Below are 22101 nucleotides of genomic sequence, written 5' to 3'. Positions count from 1 at the left end.
CCTCGTCCGGGCTCTGCCCCTGCTTCTTGGGAACCAGAGCAGACAATGGTGGATGAGGAAGGAGTGCAACCTCTGCTCTGGCTGTCCGCAGAGCTGAGGAGACACCGGGAGGATGGCCCTGCAGGTGGCCACACCACCCCAAGCATCCTTGAAGCCCCGGCAGGTAAGAGGTGTGCCAGTAGGATCCCCAAGGAAGGGGGTCTGGGAAGTCACTCTCCATAGGATGGGATGTACCTCGCCTCATTTTCATCCACTGAGCTGTCTGCCATTTTATAAATGAGGTTGATGGTCCAAAGTCTTGTCTGCCATTTCCGCTATCAGACAGTCCAACCAGGCTGGCGGGTCAAGTCCTCCCGTTGACTCAGAGGAGCTGCCCATCTCCTCCGGACTCTGAGCCTCACTAGATGATTCTTACTGACCATCTCAGATCGTTTTCTGTGAGTTCTATCTTCATCCCCAACCTGGGCTTTATATTTTGGCAATGTTCTTCTCTGTCATCTAAGTGAGTCAACTTAGAAATGCTTCTGTGCATTATCACGACCTGTGATGTTCTAGTTAAATAATTTCCAATTTCGTAATTTTCACACTCAACAAATGATATTCAAAATAGCCATTCTGCAGCTCTCCTAAACGGCAGATGTTATTACAGGCTGTTGTGGATTAGAAGCAGGCTGAAAGTGGGACCTCTGCTGGATCCCATGTAAACCCAACACCCAGCTTAAAGTCTAAGGTCTAATGGTGATGCTTGGCCCCCACCTTCACCACCACCTGTCACCCTCAATGCTGCAGCAAGAGGAGGACAATGGGCAGATCCCCAGTGGTCTCCTCGGCCCAAGAAGTAGTGGGGCTCCCGCCACCTGTGGACCACGATGATGTCATCAAGCTCACTCCAACCAAATGGGAGAGAAAGTGGCCTTCTTCCCTCTGGATGCGGTGGGACTTGTTCTCAGCTGCTTCATCCAAAGATGTACAAGAGCTTCACCAGGCTCCAGCTCTCTGCTGGGATCTGGCTGTGAGACAAGGCGACGGCAGTGAAGGAGGTAAGAGGAGGAACACAGGAGGGGGGATGGTTCCGTCTAAGGAACCATCTAAGGACATCCATGGGACATTCCACTAGAAACATGGAGCAGGAGAGTGAGCGTAGGTCAGAGCACAGCAGAAGCTGACATCTGGGTTGTGATAAGACCTGAGACATCAGCATTTGGGGGAAAGAAGAATTCACTGGTGCAGGGAGCCTTCAAGGGAGTCCCTTGAAGGTGAGTGTGGTGTGGAAACAGCCAAGCAGAGGACCCAGAAAACACTCACAATTCAGGGGCAGAGGGAAGAAAAGCACCCTGGGAGGGAACCTGGAAGGTCCAAAGGAGCTGGGAGCCAGGGCTGCAATGAAATACGATGAAAGCCAAGGCAGAGAGAGTTCTGGCAAAAAACAACGTGGTCAAGAGTGCCAGATGCCACAGGGACGCATAAGAGGAGACCGAAAGGGATCCAGGTCGCGCGGCAACAGGAGGTCACCTTTGTCAGAGCAGGTTCAGAGGTGGGGGAGAGGGCACAACAGATGTTGGCAGATTGTGGGTTGCACGGTGGGGAGGAACAGAGACTCCTCTGGGTGGCAGAGACAGAGAGACGGACAGACAGCAGATGGGGGAAGAGATGTGTGTGTTTGGGGGGGGGATTCTTTTGAGGCAGATGAGACTTGAACAGGGGCTGTATCTTAAGTGGATTCGTACATCTTTGTGTTCCTGTGGCCAAGAGAGTCCTCCACACACAATGCAAACCCAGTGCCTGATGAACAGGAGGTAAAGAAAATGTGCACTGATGACGATGGTGCGGCGGGGACATTGATGATGGTTCCAGTCCAGTTGGGATGTCCTTGCCCCACGTCTGCCTGGGGGGACCTGCAGGGTGCAGGAGGCGGCTTCCCAGCGTTTCTGTCCCATGCTGCGCCTCTTGTGATCCACCAGACAAGAGCATATTTCCTCCTGACTCGTTTTATTAATATGAATCTACTTAACATTAAAACTGTGTTATTGAAATAAATCCTTGAAGTTACTACACACCCTAAGTGAGAGGCGTTATCAATTAACTGGCACATAATAGTCGCTGAATTAACGGAAGCTGTTTTTGCTGTTGTAATTGTCACTATTACCCTCTGATGCACTAAGCTGTCAGGGCTGGCCTTTAAAAAGTGCATGGTATGATTTCAAGACTATAAGCAGAATTTTTTATTCCCCACCTGAAATCAGGACACAGAGGCCCTTGGGGCTCCAAGAGTAAACTCCTGAAATGGTTGTCACTTGGACTCATCAGGGGTTTTGTCCCGAACTCTTCTTTCAGATAATACCTGTGCTGTTACCCAGGGGCCTGTCCCCGAGATGTTGCGCAGAGCCTTTCTCAAGCAAAGCTTCTTTGTCTTCTCAGGTTGGTTCGTGACCATGCTACCTCAGGACCATCGGGGGACCGCAGTGCATTCCGGAGGACATGGGGACAGATTCACAGACAGCGGTGAGCTAACAACGTATTTTAGTCACCCGAGTGTCTGTTTATGATGTTCCCTGCTTAGATCTCACCTGCATGGGAGCTTTCCCAGATTGTATCGCCTCCCTGCCCCTCCCACTCTCTCCGCACCGTCCCCCAACCCCACTCCACAGTGCTCTGGGCTCACCTCTCTCTTAGAAATTACCCCCCACTATTCTCGCCTGATGATCTGTCTGTATATTCACTAGCCTGTAAGCTTCCAGAGAATCTGCACCACGTTTTATGAGTCCATCACCTGACACAAAATAGACATTCACAAACTACATCTTAAATGAGTAAATATTGAATGATTTCCCCCCAAAGGGTATTTCTATTTGAAATGGTGGTTTGTTCATTTCCTGTATTTCACTTGAACTCTTCCCTGCGTCAGAAACATGGACTATCATGTCATGACTTGTGCATACATGTCTATTGCATGTCCATTGATGATCTTACAGCAGCAGGATGGGCAATGGCATATGGCCCTGGGCTGTCAATCAGGTGGTTTTCCCATTTACCTGTCTGAAAGTCCTTGTTTTCTTTGTTGAGTTGGACATAGAGGTGGGATGAACAGTTTAGTTGTGTGCCACGGCCCAGGCTGGCACTATAGGCCACAGCTCAAAAAGAGGGTGAGGAGAAGTCCTTGTAAGTCGGCGACCTTTAAAGACCTCCAGAGGCTCTCAAGAGAGGGTGCATTTGTTGGCAATGGTGGGAGGTGGACAAGGGCCCAGGAGAAGACTGGGCTGCCGAACCCCAAACGGCAGGTGAGCCATTCTTTGGCCCTAAACACCCCCAGTGGCGCCAGATTAATTCCTCTGGTTACTTAGGATATTAGCAGAGGACAAGAGGACAAGGAAGAAGAAAAGGAAACCGGAAACTGGAAAAAAGGAAAGAGTGAGGTGGAGGTGGTTAATGAGAAGAAAGGAAACAACAGGAGGAGAAATGTAACTTGAGGAGTAGAAAAATAAAGGTCCAGTGCATTTAAAGAAACAGGCTTAACTAGGGAAATAATATTCTTTGGCTACTTCTATCCATATTCCTGATAGGTTCTTACGTCTGCTGACTTCTAATAGATTATGCACACACCCAGGTCCCTTGCAAGCAGTCTAAAGAGAGGATTAAAAAAATTAATTCTTTTTGGCAGAGGGTGTTGATCAGGAGAATGGTTTTGACAAAAAAGGAAAAAAAACTCTAGAAATCAGAAAAAAATGACGTCATCAATTTGATCGTAAGATCACATGAGGCACAGGCGACTTGGAGAATGCACTGACTTTTTTACATCATTTCCAGCTCTATGTTGTGTGACTATGACAGAAGTTTCCAGAATGGGGGAAGTGGCAAATAACTCTATATTCAGAGCCTGGGCAAATCAAACTTGCTGAGTAAATTCTTTAGCTTGGGTCTTTACAGTGCCCTGAAAAGAAATCAAAAGTAATGAGTTCCCTGAAATTATTGTGGAGAGGGCAAAGGTCAATTTGACACGAGCAGATGTGATCAATATCAGTCATAATGACATGGTTGATCTGGCCAGACCCAACCGTCCCCTGAGTGACAATGTTTTATTCTGCACACTACGTCATCGAGAAGCCAAAATTAAATACGGTCTGGAAGGGTGATTTCTTCAGGAAAATCTTATTTCCATAAGAGGCATTGAGTCTTGAAGGAAAGAGGAGTGTCTGTTGCTATTGCACACATTTAGTAACATAGAGAACACCCTGTGTCCTGGGTGGTAAGGATTGATACATAGATAACACACATTCTTTAAAAATGAGAGGTGTCCTTTCTCATGCAGGAAACTGCCTAGATATTCAGAAGCCACATGCAAACATGAGAGACCCAGCTCTCCCTCCCCACTGGTTCTTCCTCTAACGTTTCTGTGCTTCGTTTTGCCCAGATGAACACAGAAAGTGTGTAAAAACCTCGTGCAGGGCCAGCTCTCCACTGCCTATGGAAACTCTGCTGGGAAACACTTCTCCATCATTTTCTGTGATAAGGTGTTAATGACATGTAGATTCGATATTGTTATGAAAGAGAATTTGCATGCATACACAGCAGAAAGGAGAATTTTTAATTTTTAAGTAATAGTACAAAATGTCTCCAGCATCCTGGGCATGTTTCAATCCACTGCTTTATTCTCAACCTTGGTCCTGGAGAGAATCATTTGAAAACGTGCAAAGAACTTGGGATGTTGGCAGGATGACCCCTTCTGAAAAGGCTAAAGGGGTCACTTCTGCACTTCCGCCTCCGTGGCACAGCACTTCTAAACGTTCCTGTTACATTTGACCTTGTCAGCCTGACCTTGACGTAGCACACCAGCAGGTCTGGAGGAAAACGATGCTCTCCATCAATTTGCACCTGGAAGCGCTTCCCAAGCCCCACACCCGTCCTGCTTCTCTTGCAGCCGAGCATGAATCATTTATTTACGGATACCTGACGTTTGCTGTGGGGTAATTCACTCTCTGGACATTTGTTTTATTTATTTTAATTCCTTCTAGAGTGCAGGACAGAATTTAGAGCTTTTAAAATCTGTAGACATATGCAGGCATTTTTTTCTTTTTGTGTGCACATTCATTAGCTAAATGGGCTTTTTGGACTTTGTTATGGTGAAAATAATATTTTCATGCACATAGAAGGCAAATCAAACAGTACAGAAGGTATGCATTGAAGCATGGGTCCCTTTTGCATCCCACCTACTCAGTTCTACTATTCAGAGGTGACTACTATCAATAGATTCCTGTGTTCTTGTGCATCTTTTGGGAAAATCTCCACACATTTTATATATATATATATCTATATCTATGTCTATGTCTATCTTATACCCCACACATTCATACATATATATATATATATAAACAATTTTTCATTGAGATGGAGGCATTTGTGTACCACTTTTACTCAGCAATATCTGGGTAATCTTGACCATATCAACACACACAGATTCATCTCACTTCTTTTAATAGCTCTGATTTAATTGATAATTTAATTTATTATTTAATAATTTCACTACAGACAAGCACTCCAGTTTCTGCCTAGTACAAACAACCAACTTTTCAGGGGACTCTTCTGTCAACAGCCCACTCTCTGTCCTTATGGCTACACAGGATTTTAATCTTGGTTTCTTTTCTTTTCTTTCTTTTTTTTTTTTTGAGGAAGATTAGCCCTGAGCTAACATCTGCTGCCAATCCTCCTCTTTTTGCTGAGGAAGACTGGCCCTGAGCTAACATCCGTGCCCATCTTCCTCTACTTTATATGTGGGACACCTGCCACAGCATGGCATGCCAAGCGGTGCCATGTCTGCACCCGGGATCCGAACTGGCGAACTCCGGGCCACCGAAGCGGAATGAGCACACTTAACTGCTTCGCCATGGGGCCGGCCCCAAATCTTGGTTTCTTGAACTGTCACCCTGCCCTGCCGTGTAGGCCTAATTTTTGTGTTTGAATTTATGACTTCTTTGGCAAGGAAAAACCTAGGGTTGTTTTTATTTAGTTATTTTGTACATTTAGCACTACATAAATTCATAACCAAAGACAAAGATGAGCAGCAGGCTGGAAATTAGGTTACAAAATACTAGATAAATAAGCTAGAATTCAGTAAGAGATGGTAAGCTGCTTCCATCACAGAAAGTAAATTTATTCTCATTTCTTTGCTTTTGTTTTTCTTCATCTTTTCATCCTCAGCCATAACAGACTGGAAAACTGCTGGGGTTACTGTTTTCATCAGTCTTGCCCCTCCCATCTGTGCCCGGCCATCACTGAGCAGAGGAATGAAGGCTGCTGCTGAGTCAAACAGGATGCCACCAGCAGCTGGAGGTCCAGATGCAGGAGACAGGAGGAGGGGGTTCTGAATGATTGGCCAGTTGTCAGGACAGCAGCCGAGGTGGTTGGAGGTCCAGTGGCACGGTGGGAAGGCTGAGGTCCAAGACTCGGGTTCCCCGGGGAGCACTGCCAGGTGACCCCAGCAGCCAGCTGCTCCTGGGAGCAGAGGTCCTTCTGAGCTCAGAGTCTGGGCACGGCTGGGCTGTGGGTCTTTAGTGAGAGCAGCGGGAAAGATCTGATAACTTATTCTTTCTCCAGAGTTCATAGTTTCTCTCTGGAGTACTTTGCCTTGATGTTTCACGGCCCGATTTTAGCTCTGCCAAACTGCCTGCTATCAGATTAATTTACGACCCTGCTCTGTCTTTTGCCTCCTTGGCCTAGGATTTTTGAGAAGCACAAATACATTTTCTCTAAGGGATAGCTCTGAAAATGGACAACTCAGTATCTAGAAGAATACACAAGCCCTTGGCAACCGCAGCCACCTCTAAGGAGAAAGCTGTGGCTGGGGGTGTGGGAGGGTGGGAAAGAGAATTCTTTTCCCCTGAAAACCCTCTGTGCCTTCTGAACGTTGTACTCTGTGTTCCACCTAACAAAAAAATACTGGAAAATGATCTATTTAGTCATTTCTATCTGAGTTCTCTTGAACATCAGTTTCTCAAGAAAGAAAAGTTCCATCTATTGTGAGCCAATAAAAGACAGGATCCTCCATAAAAATTGTGACGTCTTTGACTCGAATGAAAATATCAAAAACAAGAAAAAAGAGGAAGCTGAGAAGGAGGAACTAAATTCACTTCCCCGTGCCTTTATTCTTCTGCCCAGGAGTTCTTTCATCTTATCTTGGTGCCTTTTTATTTGGGTCTCTCCTGTCCTTAGAGCTTTCTCTTATTGTATTTCTCCTGTCTCCTCACCTTCTATTTTGGATGCTAGAGTTTACTGAACATCCTCCTGGGTCCGGTTAGGGGATGAGAGTTGGGTTTCGAGGCCCAAATCCCTTCACCTCTCACCTCCCTGTGTGGACCAGGTGGAATGGCTTTATTAAGCTGGGCAAACACTGATGACCAACCTCCCACCTTTTTCTAGAACTCTGTGGTAAAAGCTAGATTGAAAAAAGCATCTTAGACCACAGACCGAAGTGATATTGCCTTTCTCTATCCCTAAATATAAGCAGACCGACCCCACAGAGCTTATCTACCTTGTGACAGGTGGAGAACGGGGCAGACACTAAATCTACTCACGGACGCACATCCCTTCAGTGATCACTAGCAAAATGTGACCCAAGGTAGTATTAGGTTCAGGCCAATCAGGTTAGCCACTCTCTTCCCCAGGGATGCAAGCCGAGAGGACAGAAGCACCTGCCTCCTTTCAACACGCAAAAATGGAAGTAAATTCAACATTCATCAAGGACATAACTAAAGGCAACTGTCTGAAATGGAAGAAAAACCAATAAAAGTGATTTAAAAGGGCTCACCATCTCAATTCCAAGAGGCCACTTCCGAGGTAGAATTATCTGGGCTCTGGTGGACTGGATGTAGGAATGAGCAGACAGAAGGGAAAGATGAGATTGTCTGTTGTCTAGTGCTCATTCGATGTACTTGCTCGATAATCCTGGTGGAGAGATAGAGAGAGTGAGCCCTCAGCTCGATACCCCGTGTTGTGTCCTTCCGCCTTTCGGCAGTGAGAGAGATTGAGAAATCACGGGAGGTAGATAGAGCTGACTACCGAGAGGACGAGAAGGTCCAAGACCAACCACTGAGGGCCACCAACATCCTGTGGGCTGATGGGAAGGCACGCACAGACAGTGAAGTGGCCGTGATTGGAGAGAGGGAGGGGAGCCTGGTTTTGTAGCCATGTGTTTGGAGGTCCCCGTGGGTGACGTACACCTGAACCCATGAGCATCTCCATCCCAGACGGTCATCAGCACGAATCTGTCCAGCACCTTAGGGGCAGCATGTGGAGCAGGAAAGGGTGAGAGAAGTACCACCATTTAGCCAGGCCAGTTTTCTTAGGGAAAAATATTAAGAAGGATGGAGGGATCAAGAGAGTCAGTTGAAAGGCCAAGAATAAGGGAACCAAAAGGCCTTTGAAGTTTTCCTTTGGTCACCAGTGACCTTAGAAAAGCAGATTTAAGAGACTGGAGGGTGCAGGAGCAAGAAAGTAAAAGGAATCTTCTATGATTGATGGAGCAAAGTATTAGATTACATAGGCACAGTGTAACTCATAAGGAGGAAATAATCATCTTAAGTGGCTGTGCCTTTTATAAAAGCAGCCAGGAGCCAAAGAACTTGATTCAGATGCTTGTGCCATATTCACATAGAGAACAGTTCCACCCGAAGCCAACTGCTGCATTAAAAGGAAAGAGGGAAAGAGTCATCTTGAGTGACCGCACCGTAGACCAAAGGGAGAGCTGCCAGCAGACGCCATTCTCCTCAATCACAGTCAAGAGAGCCAACAGGGCTTGATGGAGGCACAAAAGCACGATTGTTTCCATCTCTCTTGGGTCCAGCCAACTAGGTTTTAATTAAATGAAAATAATAGGCATCCTGGTTCACCTGGGGAGGAGAGCGAAGGGGAAACAAGAGTAATCCAAGTTTCCACCAAATACTTTTTGGTTCATGGCGTAGTGCTCCAATCACTGGTGTTTATCGTTACTCATTTTTTTCTCTTTCTTCACTGCAACTATTAGAGGAGAAATTTAATTACGGTGATTGAATTATTAAAGGAATCACAAATAACTTTTGCATACCAAGCTTTTTCTCCCCCTTCAACTGAAAGGACACTGGCACAGATCTGAGGACTTCTCTGTCATTTTAGCAGCCCTGAGTCCTGAGTTCCAAAGGGTAGACTCTTAATGTCCTTGATAAAAGTTCACTTAAGAGATGAAACTTAAGTATTAAGGAGAGATTAACACAATCTTATCGGAAAATGATGTTGACAGGAAAGATAATGACTTCTAAATTTTCATACCTATCTGGGCATATAATGGCTACTGATCATTGATAACGAAGACTCAAATGGTGAAAAAGAAAAGTCTCTTAACTATATTTTGCCAAAAACAATAACAGCAATAACAAAATGCTCGTAGCAGCGGTTGTTGTAAAAATGAGAACTTAAATTGTTTCAGCCCTGTCGCTTGACAAAAATTGAAAATAAGGCACTCTGAACTGTTTCTGTGTTTTCATTAAAATCAGGAAGTTGAATGGACGATAGAGTAGAGGATCCTTTTTATTTCCACGCTTGGGGCCACTTGAATGAAGCAAAGGCCACAAGCATCCCAGATTCGTATTTGTCTATGCCAAAAATCTACTGCCCCATCCACAAAACTCCCCGTGGAACCAGTGCCTTAGTCCTTCCACTTGTGCCCAGAGGCTGGCATTTCACCTGGACTCAGGGAGAGCCAGCGCTCCAGTGATGGAGACATTCTCCATCCTGCACGCCCCAGGACTTCTGGGAGTACAAGTTGAGGTCTTCGTCAAGGAAACACTCCCATCAGACAAAGAACTTCAATCCTGGACCGTTTGGCTGCAGCTGCTGCAGGCCTTGTTTCTTTCTCTGTCCAACTGGCCTCCTTTACTCTCAGTTCTTGTTTCCATCTTCATTTATGGTTTGCCCATGCCTGCCCACTGAATTTGATGCAAAAATTGATTTCTTCCGATCTCGAATCTCAGCTGGGTTTCCTGCACGCTGATTTTCTCTGTCTTCCATCAATCTGTGATTCTTTGAGCAGCTTTTCTGGAAATATCCCTTCACAGTCTGCGAGGCTTCTGGGCCCCTCTCCTGGCAAATAAGCCCTCCTGCTCTGCACTGGTCTCACACGTAAGACCCAAGCCTGCCTCTGAGAATCCACACCCTCAAGCTCTGAGCCTCAAACAGAAGCATTTTCTCAGCCTAGTCAATGGGGCTCTAAGAGATCTGGTCCCACAGGTCCAGATGGAGACTCAGGTTAGAGAGTCACTTATCCAGTCATTTGTTCAATAAATATGGATTGACCGTTTACTAAGCACTAGGCAAATTTGCCTCTGTAGAGGCTATCATCTGTTATACAAGAAGCTCAGCAGAGGGCACTCCTGTATTATAACAGCCAAGCATAGCGGGCAGTGAACTCAAACCCAGGGATCCAAGGAGAAAATGCAAATCATCGTGCACCTTTATATGCATGCTTGTGGACACACATGCCCACGTTCTGACATTTATCCTTATCCACGCTCAGCTAAGGATGGGACGCTCATCTTTGCCTTTATGCCATTAACCTTACCGAAGCAAGGATAACGATGGACTGTGTTGCTCTATTTACTAGATGCACTCAAAAGTGATTTTAATTGGTTGCACAGTTTGTTTCTCAGCCTTTAAAGGGAAAAAAGAGAATATCTTAGGATAACAATTTCAAAATGCCTGCCAAGTTATGGCATTCTGTTTGCTTGAACCAACTGAGTTCTTTTCTGGGTATAAAGTCATCTAGATGCAAAAGAGAGGGGAGAGGAGCTGAAACATCACTGAGGCTGGAAGTGAAATTCATCCTAGGCAAGACACAAGTGCATGCTATTCTTTGAGAAATGTCTTATTCTGATTAATTAAAATGAAGAAAGTAGCACATGGCAGTCGATATTTTCTTCTCAGTGGAACACTTGCCTATCTGGTGGCCACCACTATTCCAATGATTGTGTACATTATAAAAGTGGTTTGTTTGTAGTTATCAAAACTGACATTTATTAGACACTTACTGTGTACCGGGCACTGTGTCAAACACTTTACGTGTATTATTTTCTTTAATCTTCACAACCACCACATATGATAGATACATTTTAGAGAAGGAGAACTTGAGAAATAGCAACATATTGCCACATGGCAAGAACGTGGTGGGAAATGGGTAACACCCACCAGTCTGTCGACACAGTCCAGGCCATCAGCCATGACGCTTACGTCCATGTGGAAATCGGCTCAAGGTGGGCCTTGCTTTTCCGACCTAGCAGTAAACATCACTTTCCTTTTCATAGTTCCAGTGTTTTTCAATTGCAATTCATATTCGAAGGAACATTGACGAATGACATTTTTATGGGTTAGAAGTTAAATTATCCACTATAAAATCAACTTATCACCTGGTGAGTGAAATTAGAATGGAGGGCCATTGCTATTCAATTATGGTGAGTTACTGTTTAATGGCTCTGTTCTGGAAGGCCCTATTAATGTCTATTAATCTGCTTTTTCTACTGGACAACAAACGGCCTTTTATTGCTAAACCCCACCATGGGGGTGCAAACTGTGGGGGCTGCAGTCAAAACCAGTGTTGGCAGTCGTCAGTACAGCACCAAGAAAACACATCGGATGTTTTACTAAAATATTTCCCTCCTACTACCCTTAAAAAAAAAACCCAAGATGTGACTAGGGGTAGAAGCAAGTGAGGGAAAGGAATCCTACATTATACTTGTGGGAGCCAGACCAAGGGGGTTCCAGTCTGGTCTATCCTTTTCCAAATGCCCAGGCCCCAGACTACTAATCCAGACCCATCTTGGGCTGGCACCCAGCCTTGGCCCTGTCTGTAGCTCAGAGGAAGGAGAGAGAAGAAAAAATCTTATGAGAAGGTGGCTATCTATGGGGCAAGCCTTGAAAAGAGCCAAGAAAAACCAGTCCACAAACACAAAATCCTGTCTTCGCAGGGTTCCCAGTAACCAAAATGACGTCACTATAAATTACACCGAAATCTGTTAGTTTTGCTTCCTCACTACCATTTGCCCTTTTGGGAACAGATTCCTGATTCTTCTTTAGGAACCACCCTGCCCCAGCCAGTTTTAGGCCCTGGGTCACATCTATCAGCGTGTTTCATCCTCCCGGAGAGTAGTGCTGGATTCAGAGGTGGGCCAGACAGGTCAAGGGGATGTCCAGGCTTTTGCTGGAGATATTGGAAAAGAGACACATCTTTCTTCTAGGATATAAACCAGGGATGTGAGCTGCCAGGAGGAAAACAGGAGAGAGGGAGAGAAACCTGGTCTAAAGACTTCCTTTGCACTCCTGGATCAAGCCATGCCTGAAGAGAATCCTAATCATGAGCTGTTCAATTATGCTAGTGAATGTGTTTCCATTTTTGTCCAACTCAAGCTGAGCTGAATTTCTGTCTTTTGCAACTGAATTCACGGTGCTTACAACTTCATTCCCCATTAAAATAAAATAGTGTGAGGGTGGAGGGTAGAGTGGGAGAGAGAGCAGGCAGCCCCTCAGCCCTTGGCATGAATACCACTGGGCTTGGAGCATGCAGCCCGCATCTAGGTTCCACCTTGACAAAGTCACAAGCGCCCGGCCCTTGGTTTCCTCATCTGGTGGGTTCGACAGAATGACTGCAAGGCTATTTCCAGCCCCGACATTCCATTTCTCTAGCCCACTCTGGATGGCAGATAACTGCAACGGCTGTTGCCACCATGGGAATTCCAGAGATGGCATGGCTTGTCCTGCCTTCTGCAGATGTGGGCTTCTGACACGTGTCAGTACAACAAAATCATATATACTTTATCACATCTCATGAAAGGAAGGTGATAAAGGAAAGCATTTCTATGAACGTTGGTTTTTATTCCTAAATGGTTCTCATTTTCATTTCTGTCCCCCCGGCCCCATTTTTATCTTTTCTGCCTCATAAGCGGGAGTTGGAAAGACGTGTAGTTCCATTCTGCCTCTAGCATCTCTCCTCCAGAGCAGCTCCACCCAGGTCTGTGTGTTATCCTTAACGCCCTCTCAGTTCCCTCTGACCCAGACAGGATGTGCATTATGTGTTTACAAAACAGAATAAAACCACCGAATTGGAAAGAGGGGAGATGGAACCAGGGATGGGGCATCTGTGTTTGTAACCCATGATGCCACCCACTCCAAGCTGTGGACACATTTTCTTTCAGCCCCCAAGGTTGTTGGGAGCCCCAGGCACCTGAGGAGCCTGGTATAGCTCCCATGGAAAGGTTCGCTTGCTGGCAGGTGGTTCTCAGCTCTGGGAGTAGGGTGGCAGAAGGTGCCCTCCCGAGATGCTAATGCTTGCCCTTGGCTGCCAGTAGACTCGGTGGGAAGAAAATAAGGCAGCCAAGGGGGTTGTCTGGGAAAGATGAGTTGTCTGAGCTACCCGGGGCAACGAGGTCTCCCTATTCTCCCATCTCGGCCTAAGATGCAAGTGCCTGACCCCTGGACCTCTCCACTCTTGTTGCCAGCAGGCCGGAAAAGCTGGGCCTCCAAGATGCCCTGGGCACAGGCCGGGTGGCAGGAAAAGAAGCCAGGGCATCATGGAAAGCCAGGGCCCAGGGCGTCACGAAGGGTCAGGGCCTAGGGCATGACGGAGAGCCAGGACCCAGGGCACGGCGAACGGCGCGAGAGAGGGAAGGTGCTCAGGCTGGGCACAGGGGCGCGGCTCCGGGCGCAGGCTGGCGGATCACTGAGGCCAGCGCCCTCCTTTCTCTTCTGGGAATCTGGCGATCAGACCCCACCATCCTCGCTGGCCCGCAGGGCACTCACACCCCCACCCCGGGCGCTCCCCAGCCTCGGACTCCCGGCCCCGCCAGCGCCGGCAGCGCGGGGGCCCCGGAGCCAGCCGGCCCGGGCTTGGGCGGGGGCTGGCGGGGCACCGGGGACTCCTTTCCTCGGCGCCTCGGTCGGCCGGGAGGAGGGCGGCCCGGCTCATTGTCCTCATGCGGCGCGGGAGGGACACGCCCAGCGCATTCGAACGCGCGGAAGGCGCGAAACCCGCCCGCGGGGCGGACCCGTCCCCTCCCGCCCGGGCCGCGGGGCGGGGCGGGGGCGGAACCGTGGGGCGGGGCCGGGGGCGGGGCCGCGCGCCCTCGGGCCGCGGCAGGCTGGCGGCGGCGGCGGCGGCGCGGGGACTGCGGGGACAGCCAGGCGACCGCGCCGGTAGCGACGCCCGGGGAAGCCCGCGCCCCGCCTGCGCGTCCCAGGCGCGCCCCGGGAGCGGGAGCGGCCCCGCGGCGCCGCCCACGGCAGAGGCGAGCGCCGGGCGCCCCGAGCCCAGAGCCCGGGCAGCGGTCGGAGCGCGGGGGCGCGGCCCGAGGCAGCCGCAGAACGAGCCGGGGCCGGGGGAGGGCGCCGGGCGCGAGCATCCCGCGCCGCGGCGGCGGAGGCGGCTTCGCAGGAGACAAAAGCCCGCCGGAGAGACGCGATGCCCGGGCGGCGCGGGCGCGGGGGCCGCTGCGTCTGAGCGCTCCGAGCCGTGCGCCCCGGGGACGCCGAGGCCGGGCCGGTGCCCGCGGCGGAGGGTGGCAGGCGGGGCCCAGGTGCGCCCGGCCTCGCCGGGCCCGGAACTGCGGGGGGCGGCGCCCTCCCGCCGCAGCCGCAGTGGCCGGCGCCGCAGCGAGGAGCCATGGGCAACATCTCCTCCAACATCTCGGCCTTCCAGTCCCTGCACATCGTCATGCTGGGCTTGGACTCGGCCGGCAAGACCACGGTGCTCTACCGGCTCAAGTTCAACGAGTTCGTGAACACGGTGCCCACCATCGGCTTCAACACGGAGAAGATCAAGCTAAGCAACGGCACCGCCAAGGGCATCAGCTGCCACTTCTGGGACGTGGGCGGCCAGGAGAAGCTGCGGCCGCTGTGGAAGTCCTACAGCCGCTGCACGGACGGCATCATCTACGTGGTGGACTCGGTGGACGTGGACCGGCTGGAGGAGGCCAAGACGGAGCTGCACAAGGTGACCAAGTTCGCCGAGAACCAGGGCACGCCGCTGCTCGTCATCGCCAACAAGCAGGACCTGCCCAAGTCGCTGCCGGTGGCTGAGATCGAGAAGCAGCTGGCGCTGCACGAGCTCATCCCGGCCACCACCTACCACGTCCAGCCGGCGTGCGCCATCATCGGCGAGGGCCTCACCGAGGGCATGGACAAGCTCTATGAGATGATCCTGAAACGCAGGAAGTCCCTCAAGCAGAAGAAAAAGCGGTAATGCTCCCGGCAGCGTTCGGGAGCGAGGGGGCAGCAAGCGAGTGAGTCGGGAATGAATGAATGGGCCAATGGGTGGACGGACGGATGGGTGAGCGAGAGCCCGCGCCCGCGAACAAAGACAGCGAACCAAAGCGATGCTTCGAATTTTTAAAGCAGCATCCTGCGCCCAAATGCAGGACTAGTGACTTAACCTGGGTAGGTAGGCTGACTTGCCAGTCTGCCCTCGACCTGCCCCCACCCCCAGCTCAAGGGACCTTTTGTCTGAACGCCAGAGCTACTAATGGGGTGAGGGGCCGCGCTGGGAAGTGGACGTTCAGGTCCTGCTCTCCGCCCTCCCGTCCCAGGTGGAAGGCTCAGATGTCAGAGACAAAAGCGATTTCTTCCTGCTCCGGCGGGGCCAGAAGTTCAGGCCGCCCCGCCCTCACTGGGGATGGCACCTGTGAGTTACCTGAGGTATGCGGTTCCCAGAGCCCATCAGGGAGCATGTTGGCAGTGGGAGGTGCTGGGGAGACAGCTGCTTCTTGCATTCTTGAGCTGTGGAAGCTGGATAATTTTATGTCACAGGGCAGGCCCCTGTTGAAAATTCATTTGTCCTGCTCTGGGCCCAAACGAGGTGGTGATTTGGGCCATCAGAGGACTGTCTGGAACAATACACAGCCAGAGGGCATGGGGGGCTGTGCCGGCCTGGGCTGGGGAATGGCCCCGAAGATGCCCTTTCCTGGTGCTTTGTGGTGGCTACGGAAGACCAGTTTTGTTGAGAACTGCTTTTCAGCCTGGAATAAGACATCTTTCAGATGGTTTGGACCCTGTCCATGTGTAGGTCATTATCACACAAAGAGACCAATAAAAATTTAAAAAAAAAAAACAAAAACTGTTGGAGGTGGTGGCAAATAATGCGTTGACTGTCTGCAGGATAGTTAAAGGTGTTTAAAGGGTAAGGTTCTTGGCGTAAACGCTGGATGGGGTGTGTGTATAGATACTGGGACCTCCCTCTGTACTGTGTAGTCAGTAAATACCTAGACCCAGATATGTGGAATCTTAAATTCTCTTAGCCTGCCGATTGGTTTATGTGAGCACACACCAGCTGCAGATGTGTGCTGAATTGCAAGATGGTTTTCACAAGGGATGTGTCTTGTCATACTAACCGCCTGATGATGGGTTTTGGTTTCCAGACATGTTTAAAAAAAAAAAACTTCTACAAATGAATACTCACGTTAGAAATATTCACCTTAGGAAAAAAGACTTTGCCCTTTTTCAATCCCTTTACGATGCAAGTGGCGACATGTTCAAATTTCTAATTTGGTTCCTTGTGGCCTATCTGGTTCAAGTATTTTCATTACCAATGTCTCGTTAGAGTTTTTGATGTCATGCACCAAAAAATAAAACCCCACCTTGTTGCAAAAGCCGACCTCGTTGCATGGATTTAAAAACGAAGGAAAAGCACAAGGATGAGGTCTTTCCTAATTCATTCTTGTGGGAACTGGCTGCGTAGCCATCGCAAACAATGAGTGCATGGGATAGCAGAAAGCAGCGTGACGTAATGGTCACCTGTACTCAGGCACCCTCCCAGTTTACTTGAAAGAGGCTTTGGAAGAATAGATAAAATGAAAGAAGAGTAAATACATATTTTTCATAACGTAATTTTAAAAAATCCTTTATAATCAGGACTGAGTCTTGGTTTGCAGAAGCTGTCATTTACGCTGAGACACAGTATCAAAAGGGACACTTAAGCTTACTGTTTGATTTTTATTTCCTCTAGGAGTCCACGTTGACAGGCAGCATTAGGTTTTTTTTTCCCCTGCCGTTAGAAATTTCTTTATGAAGGAGGCCTCTAGAAATTGGCATGATCAGGCTAGAGCATGTAAGTTAGGCAAATTATAAATCCATGCCTTTTTGTCCATTGCACTCAGAAAGGTAATTTAAGAACCAGAGACAGAAGTCCTGGCTTCTTGCTTGAAACCCGATTCTTCTAGGAAATATGTTTAAAAGAAGAAAACTGGCAGCCCATCTTTCTTTTCTCTTTTGTCGGTGTATTTGGTACCCCTCCAATGCTGGTCTTTTTGTAGAAACTCAGTAGAGAAAATTTAGCTAAGCGGTGTTGAAAAGCCTGCAGGATTTCAGTTTACATATCAACAGCGTATTCACTGATTTCTAAATGGGCTGGTCCCAACATCTGAAGATTCTGTATAGAATTATTAAAAAAAAAAATCCATCTTCTTTATTTTCTTCACATGCGACAATTTCTTAAGCACTTTGACATTTTGGTAGTTCCACACTATTGAGAGAATAATATATTTATTTTGTGACATTGCAGATGCCAAATACTCTAACCTTCTCGTGCTAACGATACTTAGGTTCTAGGTCACTGTTCCGATCCTGTCGTGCTTTACAAATGATGTGAAAGGATTCTGTTTTTTGCATTATCGATACTTACCGGTGCAGTCAACTGTTAGTAATTGTGCAGTAAAGTAAAGCCCTGTGGTGTTTCAACTACTAGTTAAGAGTCTCAGTTGATTTCTCTAATGTTTGACCTAATAATTGCCCATTTCATCTCTGACCAGAGGAAGCAGCGATCAAATCTGGAAGGGTCACCCCCGGAGGCCGCTCCAACATAGCGATCCGTTCTGCCTCCTGCCCTTGAGAATGAATGGGCTTCACGTAGAAGTTGGCCTCCCCGTGTGAGCTTTGGCAATGTTTTCTCGTAGTCGCGGAGAGGCCGGTTTTGTTTCAGGACAATTCTCTTCACAAATTCTCGGGCAGGGTGCCGGGACCCTGTCTCCTGGTTTCAGTTTTCGTTCCTACTCCTGTGATGCTCCGTCTTCATCCTCCTCTTCTGTTTCCGTTCCCTTTTATATGCATATATGATGCTGTGAACAGAAATAAATTATTTATACAATCAAACTTTTGGGGAAATCGTCTGTGGATGGTTTTTCGAGTTGCCCCTGTGTGTTCTCTGGGTCTCCTATGCTGAGCGGAGGGATGGATCACAAGGTGGTCTCTGGGGTCCTAACGGGGTCTAGGGCTGCGTGAGTCATCTCTGCTTTTTTGGTTGAAGTGTCCAGCTCTGCCCTGAGTGGTGGATTGAGAGGCCTTGAAGGCAGGAGTCTGTGTGTCCTCTGACAGGGCCTGTCGGTAGGCCTCTCAAGTCCCTTAGGAAAATGGCCCGACGCCTCCCCGTCCTCAGCCTCTCACTTGTTAAAAGGGTCATGATTGTTAATTACTTCAAAATATTATCCGATTATGTACAATTGGAAATAGCCATGCGCTGCTATAACACCGTTAGTAGTCATGAAGCTGCTCAGAAGCTTGGCTGCCTCTCTGCTCATCTCTGGGCCGGGTCCATCACTCTTGAACCTGTCAGAAGTTCTGGACTCCAAGACTTGAGTCCTCGTAGACGGTAGGTGTGCTAAGGCCATCAAGCTTTGTAGTGGTTGGGCAGAATCAATAGAGCTTTGGACAGGCACAATGCATAGCTCATGGAAACACTCGGCAGGTATTAACAAGCTTGATACTGACCAGGTGATGGTTGGGTCTTCACTCTGCAGCCACAAAGATCTAGTTTCAAATTCTGACTCAAATGCTTAGGGCCCCATGGTTTTGCTGAAGTTCCTTAGCCTCCGAGCCTCAGTTTCCCCATATGTAAAATGAGATCATAACGGTTGTCGGAAGGAGGAATTGCAATAATGCACAAGAAATGCTTCTCAAGTACCTGGCGCGGAGCGTTAACTTGGGTTCTTCTGGGCTGCTCACAATATGTGGGATGCACGATAATTTCACCTTATGACAGGCCTTCAAATTAGGTCGCTGCATTCTCCCTTTTATCTTGGTGTGCTTGTCCTGCTAAAACCCAGGCTGCTGACTCCAGACCCAGGCCAGAGGAGTCGAACGAGCAGCTATAGAATCTGTGATCAGCCCGGGCGGTCTTGTCATCCAGAACTGTGAGAGGCTGAGTTAGGTGCCAGATTTAGATCTCTAGACTCGAATCTGTTATTCCTCATACAGCCCACCTCATAGGCTGTGAGCCTCGCATCCTTGACAGCTGACGTCCAAAATAACACTGAGTATGTAGTAGGTCCTCAATAAATGTTGGTTGAATGACTTAATCCATGTTGGTTAGTTTTGGTTGCTAACTTTTAAAGTGGGCATTGATAAAATAAATGATTATTTCCCATGAAATATTTTAATTATGATGAAAATAGACAAAAATATTCTCATCCTTCAGGATCGCTCTTGTGAGATGAATCATTGCAGTGACTGTAAGAGGATGCCGGAACTTTCCCCCGTCAGTGAAACATCTGTGAGCTTAGTGGTTTTTCTTAAAAAAAAATGAGCCAGGCTTAACTTGATCATTCACGTTGCTACAGAAGCTAATGTTTGAGAGCCAGATTACATCTAAAGGGCACAGATGCCATTTCTAAGTACCGAGACCCAAAAAATTACAAATCGTTTAGGGACCATTGCTGCTCCATATGAGTAAAAGTATTAGAAATCAAAGAAACAGAGCTGGAAACTCTTGTTTTATGGTACGACCTAAGTTTAACTTGATTTAACAAATAAATCCCTGAGGATCCAGGAGACACTTGATTCTTGGACGATATTGTGCATTTTTTGTTCTCCAGGGAACAATTCCTTTACCAACATCATAGACTGTTGTGATGTCCCACTTGTGTGGTACCGAGGGACAACAAGTTATATGCAAAGAGCAGAAGATAAAAGGCCAGAAAGGATGAGCACACCCAGAATGTGGCCCTCCTTGATTTCACAGCTCCGACCTGTCCAGCTAACCTCTCTGCTTCCCCCCTTTGTATCCAGATGCATATCTGATGCCCACAATTCAGCATTTGCCATCCCGGAAACAAATTCACCATCTCAGGTATTATGAAGGCATTTCTGTTCTCTCCTCAAACTTATGCCTTGGACACATTCGCTTGTCCTTAGCGCAGCCTTCTCCTTGTGGCTCTCCCTGGTTCAGCTGAGACCTTTTGAACATAGAATTTGCACAAGACCCTGGAGTACTTTATACGTTTGTTTGGTACAACTTCTGAGCTTAAGACGGGCTGCTTCAGTTTCTGAGAGGAAATTGCAACTAAACCCTGCACTGTGGGTTTCTGAGAAGGTGGTGTATTGTTTCTTCCCCCAAATTAGAATTGAGAACGAAAGAGAATGTGGTTTAACCCCACCTAAGTTTTCAGAATACTCAGTGGCTTTTGAATGGTACGTACAACCTTATATGCCACTGTGGGCGGTAACTTCTCCTAATGACAGCATCACGGTGAGTGCATTCTTAGAGAGTGACAGCATGGCATGAAAGAACCCAAACAAATAATTTTTTAAGTTGTACTTATAGAATGGGTTTGGGAGGGCAAGCATCTCTTGCACTTACTAATTACAATAGTTTAACATCCTCACGTACAGCTCTATTGCTATTCCGACTCAGTCCTGTGTCACCATGATAACAGCCATTGCTAATCTTTAGCGAGAGCTTGGCATATGTTAGCTGCCAAGGTAAGTGCTTTATCCCCTTGGTTTTTCTCCTTAAGAGCCTCAAGGGATCAATGCAAATAAATTAATCAATTAATTGTATCCTCATTAGCAGATGAGGAAACCGAGATGATGAGAAGAGGAGAGAACCTTCTCCGAGGTTAGTCTCTGTTTAGGGCGGAGCCCCCCAGGTCCCTGAGACCCAGAGGCCCAGCTCTCGGAGGCTCCCCCAGCCTGCTGCTCCAGAGTGAGGCAAGCCTGCAGGTGGAGGCAGCTGGGACTCTGAGCGCAAGGAGGAGAAGGTGGAGGCTTGTGTCCCCGGCGTGCAGCGCTCCCCTCCTGGCAAGGAGGGCCACCTTTCCCACCCCCTCCCCAGAACTGGCACCCCCCTACCATAACATGCTTGACCCCAAGCTCAGTGCCTCAACTTCCCTTCTTAGAAAACACATCCCAGTGTCTAGGAAAACACAATCCCGCGTGTACCAAGTTCTGTCCTTGAAGCATTATATTTCCAGTCTTCCTTTCAAGAGACTGTTTGTGTGGGGGGCGACACCTCCCTGGGCATACAGGAGCGTTTACATATCCCAAGGCACAGACAGTGGAGGGTGTCGGTGTTCCAGCATCGGGGTACCCTCTTGACCAGGTCATCCACCTCTCTCAAGCTATACCGTGAGGCTGAGAGTTTCTGCCCTGCCTGTGCCTCAGGGGGCTTCTAAAGAGAAAATGAGGTAATAGATGGGGAAGCGTGGTGCAACCTGCAGGCAAGTCTAGACACACGTCAAGGTTGCACCTCACCCTTGGACGGGGCCCCGGCTCTCAGCGATGCCAGCTCTGGCTCGCGGATGCTCTGCTCATCCAGTGTTTGGACAAGCCCCGAAACACCAGCTCCCTCTACCTTTCCACTGATAAGAAAACTCCCACCTCCTGGGGTAAAGCAAAGGAGATGTCTCTAAGGAAAACCTCTCCCTGCGAGATTCTCGATGTAGAGCCTTTAGTGGAAGTTTCCATTGAGTGGCTGTTGGGCCTTCCTCCATCTGTCGTTTGCAGAATTCTCATTCTCCTAATGGCTACTCCTGATTGTTTTCATTTCCTTAAACACCAACTCCCCGTGCAGTTAATTTCAACTGCCCACATCTCATAAAAGCCAAAATGATTTCAATGTATAATTTAACAGTTATCATGGTAAGTAAGGACAATTGCAACAGCTGATTTCATAAATACATGTTTGAATCCATTATTACATAGATGACATTTTGCATTGCTGTGTCATTTGAAGTGTGCCAGGATGCCGTAGTCATCACGTAAAAAATGCTGTGGAAAACAATATCCACAAACCATTGTGACAGCCATTATTTTGGGGACACTCCACGAGGG

The 22101-nt window shown here is 48.2% G+C and overlaps 1 protein-coding gene across 1 annotated transcript; it reads left to right on the top strand.

Annotated features, from left to right (window-relative positions):
• The first annotated feature begins 14137 nt into the window (after positions 1 to 14137).
• Positions 14138 to 18147, top strand: ARL4C (ADP ribosylation factor like GTPase 4C). Its single transcript, XM_005610737.4, has one exon. The coding sequence runs from the start codon at positions 14669 to 14671 to the stop codon at positions 15245 to 15247; it is 579 nt and encodes a 192-aa protein (XP_005610794.2). The 5' UTR covers positions 14138 to 14668; the 3' UTR covers positions 15248 to 18147.
• The last annotated feature ends 3954 nt before the right edge of the window (positions 18148 to 22101 follow it).

Source organism: Equus caballus, chromosome 6 (genome assembly GCF_041296265.1).
Source record: "Equus caballus isolate H_3958 breed thoroughbred chromosome 6, TB-T2T, whole genome shotgun sequence".
In the NCBI taxonomy this organism is placed as follows: domain Eukaryota; kingdom Metazoa; phylum Chordata; class Mammalia; order Perissodactyla; family Equidae; genus Equus; species Equus caballus.
Note: the sequence above shows the minus strand (reverse complement) of the source record. Positions and strands in the feature narration are given on the sequence as shown.